Here is a 13,971-nt window from a genome sequence, read left to right on the forward strand (position 1 = left end):
TCCAGCCAGCTGAATCTTAAAACACTGTAAATAACTGCACGGGTTAAAGCGGGCTCCCGAGGCAGCTCTGAACTGAAGCTCATTTTCTACACACCAACTGAAGCTCATTTTCTACACACCTGTCTCCTATATGTTTTTATGGCAAGCCATTTCGGCGTTTTGAATAATCAAACGGCGTTTTTTTACGCCATTTCTTAACCAGACGTGTTAGAAAACTCGCGATATTTGGCTGAAATGGCTTGCTTCCGCAGCCTCTGCAGTTCGAGAAAGTCAGCGGGAGGGGGGAGAGAGAGAGAGATTGAGTTGTGTGTGTGAGAGAACGCCGACGGGAGCGCGCAGCAACGGAGAGAGAAGACCCGTTTGAACGCGAGGAGAGAGAGAGAGAGAGAGAGAGAGTTTGAGTGCGAGTGGGTGTGAGAGAGAGAGATCGAGAGTGAACGAGAGGAGAGAGAGCGACGACCGTGAGGGTCCGGGTGCCTGAGGGACGGACGACACGGTAAATATAAACGTTACATTTTGAACGCACAGCGGCGCCCGTTACAGCCGTTAAGTTAGCTAATATTCACCTCCTAAAGTCGTCGCGCGCTCCGGAGCCAAATCGTCGGTTCCGTTTTAGCAGATGATGTGCGCGTGAAGACGGAGCGGTACACGGGGCGAGTGAACTTGGGGACTTCTTTTGTACAGTGGGAGGAAAATCACCGCCACCGGACAGCCGTTATATAACGGATGCTTATTAACCGATGTCCGGCGGAGGGTACAAGCCCTGCTCCCTCCGCCAGGCTTCTGCCCCCCGCAGCCACCAGCAGGTAACGTTAAACCGGAGCGCACCGTCCTCTTCGTTCACCAGATGCAGACAGACACATCAGCGCGCGGAGCCGGAGTCTAGGCGCGTGAACAAGCAGGCGGGGGCGCGCATGTCGGGGTTAACGGGTGCATTCGGTCTGAGACGCGCCCCCGTGTGTGTTTTTTACCTGACCCAGTAAAGCTTATCGTCGCTACACACTCAGACACGTGCCTCTCACCAGCTGCCCGCCCCGCAAACACCCCAGCCGGGATTATACACCGGTTATAAGAGGCCGTCCGGTAAAGGCCACGTGAGGTCGCTCACAATATTAATTGTTATATACTGCACGTTGTCAAGGTAGCAGGAGCAATAACCACACTTCCGGATGGGGCGTTTAAAATAAAAGTCGACACAAAGGCGTTTGTTTGACTACTTAACGGTACTTAATCACAATATGACATTATTATAATCTTTAAAATTTATCTGACGGAATTTATTTTGCTACAAAGATATCTGCAGTATTTTATTATATTTTGAATATGCTGGTTATATTTGGGCTTGTAAAATGTCAGGAAACTAAGAAAAACACGTTGTCCATGAAACCCCCAAATTATACCATCTTAAAAAATGTCACAAAAGATTGAAAAACATAAAATCTTTTATTTTAATAGTTTGAATAACTGAATTTTACACAATTTTGACATAAAAGAAAACTAAAGGAACAAGAAAGAGGTGATTTAAGTGGCCATTTTTCTAAATAAAGTTCCACATTAGATAATTTTACAAGTGGGCAATGTTTAGAAATACAATTCCCTTTGAAAAGAAAAATAATACATAAATGAGAAAGTAAATATAAATAAATATAAATTAATTTGTTATAAATCTGAAAATCTACTTCTGTTATCTTTGTCTGTCGATCTCTGTTTTCATTAACATCAAAGCATTTCATGGGTGTGTTTTAAATAACATATCCCTTACTGCTTGAATCCAGAAAGGCCTCTTATCCCAATACTGCTGAAAGAATTTAAGATCTGTTTGTTTATATGTTGAATGTGATGGTAATTATTTTAGAAATTTCATTTCATATCTTTGCAAAATTTGGCTAAAACACTCAACTAGTTAATTATATATAATTTATTAGTTGAGAAATAGAGATTGGGGAATGATATGGATATTAATAATACGTTTAAATGCAATTTCTTTTCTCCAACAACATATACGTTTGATAATGTAAATATCTCAATCTGACAACTTTAAGAACACACAAGATATTAATAATATGTTTCCCACCTTGTGTTCTTTTAACTATAAACATGGTTGTAGTACCTTAGTTTTTGCATATGGTCAAATGTTACACCAGAGGGTGAGGTGTGTTGTGAGTATTTTGTCCTCAGATGACCTGTGTATTTGCAAAATCTGTGAAAAAGTTCTGTGAGTACAGATAACTAAGTGCTACAGTTTGGGAAATGTGCATAATTGTAAACCCAATTTAGAAAAAAAGAATTGGTCAGTGTTTTCATCACTTAAAAGAAAAGTATCGTTTTGCCTTGATTTGTAAAACAACAATAATAACAGGATAAAAACATTTGCAAACAAACAAGGCAATTTATCTTTTTAATAGGATGTAATGCTTTTATTGTGAAAACTAATCACTTGTCACTTATGTTCCTGTCTTGTCGCTGCCTTATTCTCATTACCTTAACCTTCCTCTGAAGCTTTTTCTCTGCGCAACCATTTCTCCTCCCACCAATGCAGGCTTCTGCTTGGGCCTTTGACTAGGGGCTAATTTAAACCACTGCTGACATGAAGACTGGAACAATTTAAATCAGTGTATATTGACTTGCTATAGGAGGGTGAGGTGTGTGTGTGACCTAAATACTTAGGACTTGGAAGAGTTAGTTGGCTTGCAGCCTGGAGTTTGTGCAGGGTGCCCCCGGGAATGGCGGGGTGGATACTGTACAACCATTTCTGCAAAGTTTCCACTCTGTGTTTCTGCTGGTAACCCTGGCCCACCGCCTGTTGTCTTTACAGTAGGTGATGTAAGGCCTGAGCATGAGGAGTGACATACTGTACAATGCATCCTGAGTAAAGCCAGACACACTGGCTGCGCTCACACTGCGCTCGAATCCAGATCACTGCTGAAGTCTACAACACCACATTTTGAAGCTCCTTTTTGGGATGAGTTTCTGACACCTGTCTGAACAAATCACACTCACAAAAGCACAGAAACAACAGACTTCGCACCTAGCACACTAATCCAGGGGTGTTTATCTGAAACAGAGGCCATCCTGTATGGTGTAATCCCCAAAGATCAGCTTATCCCTTTAGCCACTGATTTAATCTGTGATTGAGGTTTATTAAACCAAGAGTCAGTACTGATTTAATTAGTGTTATATGTGGACACTCCAAAACCGCAGTTTCAGTCCTTCCCTCCTTTTTTCTTCAGAGGAGCTGAAAAACAAACAAAAGAAACCTGGCCACTTTATTATGATTTCCATGTCACTTGTTACCTGAACAATTTTTAGAAATTAAAGCTTCTACCAAACTAATGTGACTTGGATTTCATTGTGGAGATTAACCCTTAGGATCAGGATGCTTTCATAACAAGTAGTCCAAATCATAGACTGACATATTAGCAACCAACCTCGTGATGTGGACGCTTTCGCTTTGATGAAGTTTGATCTGTTTTCGGTCTCTTCTTCCTGCAACATGATGGCATTCCTCTGCCCATCGGAGACCCTCAACATGAACAGTTTCCCTGTGCTCATGTGTTTATATTAGTCAAGCCGTACCTTTGTGCTTTGTGGGTCAGAGTAGAGATGTAGGAAGTTTAGGCTTTGCATGCATATCTGATTTTATTACTCGCCATATATTTGTATTTTATAGCTTATTTAATCTTGTGTGTACCTGCCCGCGGGTAGCTAAATCTGTAACAGGAAAGCTTTTCTCTTGTGAACAGTTCCTGAAAAATAGAGAATAAAACTAAACTGAAGTCACTTATTTAAGCTTGCAACTCCCCAAGAACTGGTCTGTCTGAGGACAGATCTCAAGACTGGTTTATCCCCGGTTTCAAAAGTGAAGCCAGTGTATGGGCTCAAAATGTGGTCATAAATATTTTGTACTTGTAAAAAAGATTTGTATGTGTAAAAAAGATTTGTGTGTGCGTAAAAAAGATTTGTATGTGTAAAAAAGATTTGTATGTGTAAAAAGAATTTGTGTGTGCGTAAAAAAGATTTGTATGTGTAAAAAAGATTTGTGTGTGCGTAAAAAAGATGTGTGTGTGCGTAAAAAAGATTTGTATGTGTAAAAAAGATTTGTGTGTGGACTTAGAAAAAAACCCCCTGCAAGTTACAAGTACGGATTTTTGACCCTATTTTTCTACCCTTCATCTGATTGGTCAATGTCATGTCAATCACACATGTAACAATCCAATCAGAGAACAGATGGGTTAGGCTGTCAGAGGGGCGCTTTTTTGAACTGCAGGTCCTTGAAGGGTGATACCGTTTGAAGCTGGAGGATCGCTATATAAATATCCGATAGCAGCTAGGTCCCCTAACTTTCAGTAGCTGTTGAAAGGAAAAAGTTGTGGTATATCAGTGGTTAGAAATAACATTATTACTTTAGGATTAGTTTAACACAAAGTCAGGGCTGACCCAGGACCATTACTGTGAGTCACAGTGCGCAGCATAAAAGTCCTTTCACATTGGATGCAGGATACGCTGCTAATGCTAACTGCTAATGCTAACTAAAAGCAAAGGATCCAGAATTTGTTACGCTGGCTGCTGGGCTCTATGGGTTTTTGCAGCTGCTCTACCTGTACTAGATGCACCTGCTCCTTGTCTTTTCTATCTCTGACTTTATGTCCTCTACAAGAGTTTGTTTTTTTTGCTAGTTCTTCAAATGTTCAATAAAAACATGTATGCTAATTCATAACGAAGAAAGCTTTGTAATGAAGACTGTCATTTCCAAAACACTGCCCGCCCCCACCCCGCGGTCCGCAGCGCTGTTGAAAAGGCTGTGGAAGTCCCTGTATTAAACACGTAGACCTGTGACATAAAAATCACCAAACTCGGACAACCACAGACTGTTTTCCTTCGTGGTGATGAAGGAAAACGCTGGGTTGGCATGTAAAAGGGCATTTATTCCCTTCAAAGACCTGCAGTTCAAAAAAAGCGCCCCTCGACAGCCAAACCCATCTGTTCTCTGATTGGATTGTTACATTTGTGATTGACATGACATTGACCAATCAGATGAAGGGAAGAAAAATAGGGTCAAAAATCCATACTTGTAACTTGCAGGGGTTTTTTTTCTAAGTCCACACACAAATATTTTTTACGCACACACAAATCTTTTTTACACATACAAATCTTTTTTACGCACACGCAAATTCTTTTTACACATACAAATCTTTTTTACGCACACACAAATCTTTTTTACACATACAAATCTTTTTTACAAGTACAAAATATTTATGACCACATTTTGAGCCCATACCAGTGTGGAAGTGTTTTAAATTTGCATTCTTTTAATGACTTGGAGCAAAAAGCCACCCAGATGTATTGAAGTCTATGGGAAAATTAACACCACTAAACACTTTCCCCATGAGTTTATGGTCTCCGTTGCTGTTTTTATTTCATATTAAATGAAAACAATTGTTGATTTTGTAAGTTATAGCTGAGTGCACTGAAGGAGAATGAAGCAGAGTTATTTTTTCTATGATCTGACAAGCATCTGCCTCACGAGCATATGACTCTTTTAAAATATAGTCTGGTTTGACCAATATCTGTACACCCAGTTAAAGTTCCTCTTGTAAGGAGAAAGTTAAGATATAAAAAAGATCCTAAAAATGGTTAATAGAACCATTAGTAGTTAATAGAATGATCATCTGCTTTGGAAACACCTGACATAGCCCTAAAGCTATTAAAAAAAGCATTGTTAGAGTACTTTTGCATTAAGAGGTCATAACACTGAATAATGGTCACCGTTTGAGCATAGATTTTTGCATTTCTTACATAACTTGTGTTAGTCTTAGTATACTTAACAATATTGCCATAAAAACAAGATTAGCAAGCAGATGCTAGGACATATTCTGACATCTGATGGGAAGAGTCAGTCCTAATAAGGCTCTCTTTCAGTGTCTAAGTGTCTGTCACAGGCATGTCTGGCTTGGTTTTAAGGCATTTCATGTTAGGGCAGGGTAAAACCAGCGTCTTTCCACAAGCAAATCTTGCCACTCAGCAGCCATGAAGTGCCTCCAAATACTAGATTAGTTATTTAAACCAGGACTGACAAAGATGCATCCAAGTCAATAGTTCTTCATTTTTGTGATAACATGCATTTCCATTCCCGATGTTGGGTTTATTAGAAAAGGGTGAAAATAGATAGAAATGAATGCCATTTCTCGATCTAGAGGTTTTAAGTAAGTTTCAATAATAAAGATATTTTTGCACAGTTCTTATCTAAACCAGGTTTACACACACACAAACTCTAACCCTTATAATAATTCAGACAGCCTGCATTTTAAATTAAAATTGGCCATGTAAGACTTGAGTGCAACCTCAAGATATAATAGGAAAAAAATCAGAATAAATTAAAAATAACCTAAACATTTGAAAGTTATGAGAATAAAATGGGGGATACCTAAAACTGTCAGAGTTAAAAGAAAATCTGTAAGATTATTTCTAAATAAGTGATAAAATAGACAGCAATTTAAAAGTAGACGTAACCGTCAGCGCATTTTTTCCTAAAGATCAAAGGCTGTGCACTAAGGACAACAGTTATGGGACGTGATGGAGTGATGAAAGGCTTTAAAGGAAATAAATCACACCTAAAACAAACAAGCTGCCAGGGCAGAGTAATTTGAACTGGTGTAGGATGTTCACTCGTTTCTGCTGCACTTTGAACAATTGCAATAAGCTTACTTAGAGGAATACAAGCATGCAGGACTATGCATTTGAAGGTTTCTGTGTTTTTCCACTATGATCTGTTTGCAAATGGAATGACCATAAACTCAATGAATGTGGAAAAGCTGAGATATAATTTGTTTATTTCAAGGTATCTCAAGTTTTGTGTCATCTATTTTGCAAATCAATCAATTAATTTGAGTTTTCTGCTAAAATTTAAGGGATTGGGGTGAAGGGTTTCTTTCAGCTCGGCGTAAGGTTTCAGCTTTTTAAAATCTTGGCAGTGACCTAGGTGAATGTTTTCAAAATACTGCTTTATACTTAAATTATGCAGCGGTTTTATTAGTCCAGGTCAGTTAAGATCAAATTGTGCTGTATGTGGCGCATAAACTAAAAAGAGGTATAATAAACTTTATTTTCAACAATCACTGGGGCACAGAAACTATACTCACCAGTCAAATCTGATAAAAAGAAATCAAGCAAACAAAAAAACAAACACAAAGTTTGCTGACTTTGCCCCTAGTTATACTTCTCCCTCCATCTTCCTCCCATAGATATCAGTTAGGTATTCTTTGAATGCCAGGACTCTCTCTTATAATGCCTTTGCTGAAACATAGAGGGACTGAAATGTGATCGCAATCAGTGTTTTAATCTCCCAAGAAGAGCTGCGTCAATAGAGCTGTAATGCTTTCTTTGTTTGCTATCTTAAAATCTGTTTTTTTTCCTGTTTGTATCCCTTACATGCAATTTTAAACTGTGAACAGACATGCGCGCAATAGCTTGTTATTCTGCTACAGCGTGTTTTCCAATAATTGTTCGTAAATACCCCTGTAATACACCTAAGTGCCTACAATCTGCCAAAACAGCTGGTAAAAAAACCTTTAGGGCTCACATTTCAAGCCATATGTTTATTAAAAAAAACAGGATTTTATCTTAAAAACATCTTCTGCGGTTATAAAACTGTCCCTGTGCTCACTTTGCTTTGTTCCTGCTACTTGGTTTCGTCATTAATTACCTTCCATATAACAAAAAATGTTAATGACAACGATGAGGTGAGAGGGTGATGAAATGAGAGCCAATATGAGTTCGAGTACTTACAAGGTCACACATGGTTGCCTCTCCACTGAACACCTTTCTCACTGCTGCCTTCCACTCAACCATTCGAGCTCAATAATGAGACACAATGTCCTAGAAAAAGGTTAATTGTTTATCAAATAAAAGCCAAAATTGAATGCTTCCCATATATGATAGAGTCTGCTTTATGTCATTGTAATATGAGTATCTGTGGGTTTTAAACTGTTAGACAAAGCAAAAAAATGTAAGATCAAATAAAACTTGTTATGGATATTTATGGAAATTTTTCTTACTTGTTTGTTGTTTTATATTTTCTTCAATTATAACCCCCCCAAAATATTATATAAACAATTATTGTCAAACATGCCTCAAAAATGCAGAAAATGTAGGACATATAGGAAAAAGAACCAAAACTAAATAAAACATGATACATCACTGAAAAATACTTCTGTATTGATAGTTGTTGGATACAGTGTGATTGGTACCACAAGTACACAGATCTTTGTCATGCTTGTGGTCAGGATTTTGATTTGGCCTTATCTGCAGTCTGAATGCAGCCACTTTGTCTAATAAAATGGGACAGTTTCATCAGGTTGCATCAATCACTCTGTGACAGCAGTGATGACAGCTACCCTGATTCCAGCAGACTACTCTGAAGACACCTGCATGTCTGTTAATATGTCAGGGCTTAGAAGCTGCTTTTATGCTTCCACCTGCCAAGCACAGTTCACAGAGCCATACCTGTAGTTTACCTGTAATGTGTGTGCAGCTGAGAAAGTAAGAAAAAGAAAGATGTCAGTCACATGCTGAGCATGATTCCTTACTCAGACCTGACAAATATGCTCCAGCTGTACGTGTACTTATGTGTGTGTGTGTTTGTGTGTGTTTGTGTGTGTTTTGTCTTTCTTCCCGCAGGAGAGGGGGAGGTCTGAGGGAGCGCGTTATTGTCTGACAGACCGAGACAGGTTGAATGAAGCTGCACCTGGTGCTTCTGAGGGCATTTCCCATGTTTTGATTTGCTCTGTTTTTTTAACTTTCTAAACTTGGTTTCACCGAGCTGTTCCCTGCCATGCCGTCCAACAGTCCTGCTACTGGTGAACCACCCCAGACGCCAGAGAACGACGCTTCTAACGATGTGGTGAGCAGGAGCTTCAATATAAATAATAATACTGTATTTACGGAAACAGTCTAACTGAATCAGAGTAGCAGTTATGTCTGTCACCGTGTGAAATTTTCACTACGAGATTATTGTAGTCAGAAGAATTCACAATAAAAATGTTATCACAATAAGAGCTACAAAAGTTAGAATGTTAAAAATTGTAGCTAAATAGATTAACTGAAAAGATCTAAGCCTGATTGCTAACTCAAATTTGTACATATATGCATGTGTAGAAGCTTTTATTTTTAAAATCGGATACCTTAAAGCTTCCTGGAATAACTAGAGCTTGTATTGCGATCATCTGACATGTTTGGGATGAACCTGATAACTTTTAACAACTATCTAAGGTCTTTAAAGTTGAAAACCTCAGAGAAAAAGCATCATGACGAAAAACTGACTACAAACTGGTAAACATAGCTAAGTCTGGGTTTTATTTTGAAAATCTGACATATTTTTAAAAGCAGTTGTCTCACTTGTTGACTATAGAGAAATTTACAAAAAGTACAAATACAATGCCGGCATATCCTAACACTTCTGGAAGAGTCCTAGAAGTACAACAAACGTAAAAATAAAAATATTGCATTTAGAAGAGACATGAGTGTGCCAAAACAATGAAAGTACCTTCACATTAAAACATGAATTATGAAACACTCTCCAAAAGCCATAAAAACTGCGACAGTGTCCAAAGTACTGTGATAAATCCATTAGGCAGTATATTGATGAATAACCCGTTAATAAAGGCTTGAGTTATTTAAATTATGAAACATTACATCAGTTTTATACTAATTGTCTTGTATGGAGTGACAACAGTAATTATGTGTTACTGTATAATGTACAATATTTACCTCTTTAAACAGTTTTGTAAAACTAAATGATTATGTATTGGAAACACTTAAGTAAAGTACCCAAACTCAGCTGTAACCCTTGTACAGTTCAGCTCCTGCTGCTTCTGTCACTTTTATCATCACTGCTTCTATTATTATACATATTGAAGGAGTACTACTACTGTTATTTTTGCTGCCACAGATATTATTACAGCCACCACCTCTTTTACTACAGCTGTCATTACCACCACTACTTTGGCTTCTTAGCTCATGGTTGAGAGCTTTTTTTAGCCAGCGCTCACAGAGAAGCTGGCAAGTCTGACTGTGTGTTTGTAATAACTAAACTTGTAGTGTTTTTTTATTTACATTCACTACAGGCCTTTCTACTTTCCACACTGTTGTTTGACCACATGTACAGTAAACGAGACGAGTGCAGGGTTTAGACTTTCAAATGGTCTTTAATTTTTTTTTTAAAATTTTGGACACAAGTAAGGAGACAGGTGAAAAATGGCTCCATTCATTTGTTTTACTGCAGCCCAGGGTGGCCCTCGTCAATCTGTGAGAAATTTGTAGTTTATTCTATAGTCGTGTTGTTATAAAAAGGCCCACCTCAGTTGCCAGCTTCCCCATTCACATGATGGCATCAGACCAAAACAAAGTTTCCCTTATAGAGCTGTTCTTTCTAACTTCCTGAGGTCTAACTCTCTCATAAAGAGTCGAGCAAAGCCAAGAGAGAAATCGGAGGAAGTCTCAGTTTGAAGACAGAGGGGAAGTGATGGCAAGGACACACATAAAAGAGGTGTGGGAACCTGACTCATGCCAACTGTAATCTATTGAACAAGACAGGAGCCAGAGGTGCCGGCAGAATCGCTCAGAGAGTAGCTAGCAAGTGTTTTCAGAAAATTTGCCCTTTATGCAAACAGATGGCAGTCTGCTAGTGAGCAAAGCATTCACAAGGAGGTTTTTGGTGTGGCGCTGTATATAAGTTTGCAATCAGTTTCACTTAGCAACTGCTAAGTGGTTGCCAAATGGTTGGTCACCAGTCTCCTGTCTTGTACTACTGGGGCCTTATCCATTTGACCCTTAAGAGTCACATGTCCGAAAAATGTTGAAAGGTTAATTTCATGTAATTGGTGGTCACTGCAAAACCTGAAATGCAGAGATTCCCAAAGTGTTGACTGTTTGTCTTTTATGTGTCCCCTAACACAAAATTATATTGTAGCTTTCATAGTAATGATAATACATTTTATTTGATTTCTCTTTTCAAAACACAGAAAACAACGTCAACTTACATCATGAAATTTACAACTAGAACAACATTAAGAGAGATTAAAATCCTAGAATGATATGAGTGCAAAACATATAAAATTTAAAAAACTTGATAGTTAAAGTTGATATACTGATGTGAACAGGCAATGTTTCGGGCTATGATTTAACTAGTCTAGCTGACAGAGTTGAAGTTGAAGATGAAGCGCAGCGCAGCTAAATACCTTTAAATCCATTGTTGTTATTAACAGCAGCTATTGCCCTTCAAATATATTTGCATCACATTAGTAAGACGATGCAGCCAAAATGCATATCAAAGTATATTAAACAGTTAAGATAGTAAAAAAATCACATCTGAAGGGCGCCACTGACAAGAGCTACTAACATGCAGAGGATAGAACAGCAAGATAAAGTAAGAAATGGATGATTCAATTAAATGCACATACAAATCGTGCTAGTTGGGAGTTTATGTAAAGTCGGCTGTGCAAATTCATTCTTGCAAGCTGAACATATGTTTATAGGTTGCATGCCATCCACAATTTTCTGCATGGTAATATACAATCACAGGCTTTCAATACTTCACCAGCAAACCTGTGAGCCCACAGATTTCTTAGGTGCTGCTCCTTTTCCCGAAATCACCAATCAGAGCTAAGGATGAGCTCTGACAAAGTAGATCATCTTTCTTCTCTAATGCCTGTGCCTGTCAGCATTTACAATACGCATATGCTTACAAAGACAGTTTGATGACTGTTAAAAGGTGTGCCCCGGGCGTAACAGCGATATGTAACATCCTAATCATGTGAAAAAAAAATGTTTTATTTCATTTCCACAGCATTTTGTTTAAAAATAAGTTATTTGTGTTTCTGACCAAGTGTGGAGTGTTTATTACCTTCTAGATGTGGGTTTAAACATCCCTTTAGCCACCTACCTGATCTCTCCTGGTGTATGCTGTGAATGCAGAACTAGTAATAACAGTACACAAATTCAGACAGTTTCTCTTTGACGGTATATACGAGGTGCAATCAAAAAGCTCCTCAACCATACCTATAAAAAGCAAAAGCTATAAAAAGCAAAAACCTTTTAGCTTCAAGGTTATCTCCATGTGGAGCTGCACCACTCCATTGTCCTTCAGAAAGCTAAGTCTTCGATTTCAGAAAGAGGATGAAGCCAAGTCTCACAAGCTGGGCTGGAGTACAGGGTTCCCCACAGATTCTTTTGAGTTTGGGGCCAGTGGTGGCGTTGTTACTTAAAAAAGTAATGCATTGCGCATTGTGCACCACTTTAAAAAAAGGAATGCGGTATTTTACCTATTTACTCCATGGAAAAGGTAAAAACCGTGGATTAACAGTGTTGTTTGCACCACACTGGCGGCACAGAACACTGCTTTTGCCTCCGTGACTACAAACACGCAAATTACCAACTCCGGAAGACAATTAAAGCAGCCAAATGTGAGTTCAGGAACAGAGCGGAACAACAATTTGACAATCCTCGGAGAATGTGGCAGGTACGAAGCGCTGACCCCCATCGTGAGCAAATGCTTTGAGAGGCTGGTTGGGGACTTCATCTGCTCTGCACTACCCAACTCATTGGACCCTCTACAATTTGCAAACCGCCACAACAGGTCCACTGATGACGATATAGCCCTGACACTACATACTGCTCTCTCGCAGGTGGAGAAAAGTGACATGTATGTGAGAATGTTTTTTGTACATTACAGCTCAGCATTCAGTACCATCGTTCCCTTGAAGCTGGACAGGAAACTGCAGGACCTAGGATTGAGTACCTCTCTCTGCAGCTGGATTCTTAACTTTTAGTCTGACAGACGCAAAGTGGTCAGACTGGGCAGCATCACCTCATCCCCCGTCATAATGAATACTGGTGCACAACAGGGGTGTGTACTGAGCCCTCTCCTGTACTCACTCTACACCTACGACTGCACGGCCACTAGCAACTCCAACATCATTGTGAAGTTTGCAGACAACACAACAGTGGTGGGTCTTATCACCAAAGGTGATGAAATGGCTTACAGGGAGGAGGTCAGCGCCCTGACACACTGTTGGCGAGAGAACCGTCTCACTCTCAACATCACAAAAACAAACGAGTTGATAGTACACTTCTGGAGAAGTAGAGAAGCACACAACAACATTACCATCAACGGCGCTGCAGTGAAGCGAGTGAGCAGCTTCCGTTTCCTAGTTGTACATCTGGCAGAGGATCTCACATGGTCTGTTCACACGAACAAAAAAGTTCACTTCACATATATGCCATTTCTTTTGCTCAATAGTCATGCTGCTGACCTCTGTCTATTTTACTTTGTATATATGTATATATATACACACACACTCACCCATATATGTATATATATACACACACACTCACACACACACATATGTATATATATACACACACACTCACACACACACACATATATATATATACACACACACTCACACACACACACACACACACATATATATGTGTGTGTGTGTGTGTGTGTGTGTTTGGTATATATATTTAGTAATATGCATACATTCTTATATTTGTAAATATATTTATTATAATTCTCACATTCCTGTTCTTATATTTGGTTTGTATCTTATGTTTCTTGTGTTTTGCACGCAAGAATTTCACCCACATGTGCTGTACCAGTGTACCAGCACATGTGATGTGACAAAAAAAGTGATTTGATTTGATTAAATTTTTTTGCACTGCTCACTGCATGTGGCAGCACAGTAGCAGATAGTTAGCAGTATTGTCTAAGAATAAGAAGGGCCATAGCTTGAATCCTGGTGGGAGTTTTATTCACTGAAGTGTCCTTTGGGTACTTCCGCTTCTTCCTGCAGTCCAAAGCCATTGATATGAGGTAAATAATGTGCTTGAAATGTATAGAGTAAAGTGCTGTTTGACTGTGTGGTTAAAATGTGGCTTGTAGTCTAAAGTGTTTATAGTATGCAGCAAGAC

At 38.9% G+C, this 13,971-nt stretch overlaps 1 protein-coding gene across 10 annotated transcripts in view; it reads left to right on the plus strand.

The window, feature by feature from the left end:
• Positions 1 to 298: 298 nt before the first annotated feature.
• The window catches only part of LOC146558186 (DNA (cytosine-5)-methyltransferase 3A-like), a 104,384-nt gene continuing 90,711 nt past the window's right edge, over positions 299 to 13,971 (plus strand). For 9 of the 10 annotated variants that reach the window (XM_085247524.1, XM_085247528.1, XM_085247527.1 and 6 more), the window contains exons 1-2: positions 299 to 496; positions 8,677 to 8,899. In XM_085247524.1, coding sequence (XP_085103650.1) covers positions 8,831 to 8,899 — 69 coding nt within the window. In that variant the 5' untranslated portion in view covers positions 299 to 496; positions 8,677 to 8,830. The other variant, XM_085247525.1, reaches the window with a different exon arrangement.

This window comes from Mchenga conophoros, linkage group LG15 (assembly GCF_057382185.1).
Source record: "Mchenga conophoros isolate Kocher_MC1m ecotype Shallow Benthic linkage group LG15, M_conophoros_male_GT1.1, whole genome shotgun sequence".
Classification (NCBI taxonomy): domain Eukaryota; kingdom Metazoa; phylum Chordata; class Actinopteri; order Cichliformes; family Cichlidae; genus Mchenga; species Mchenga conophoros.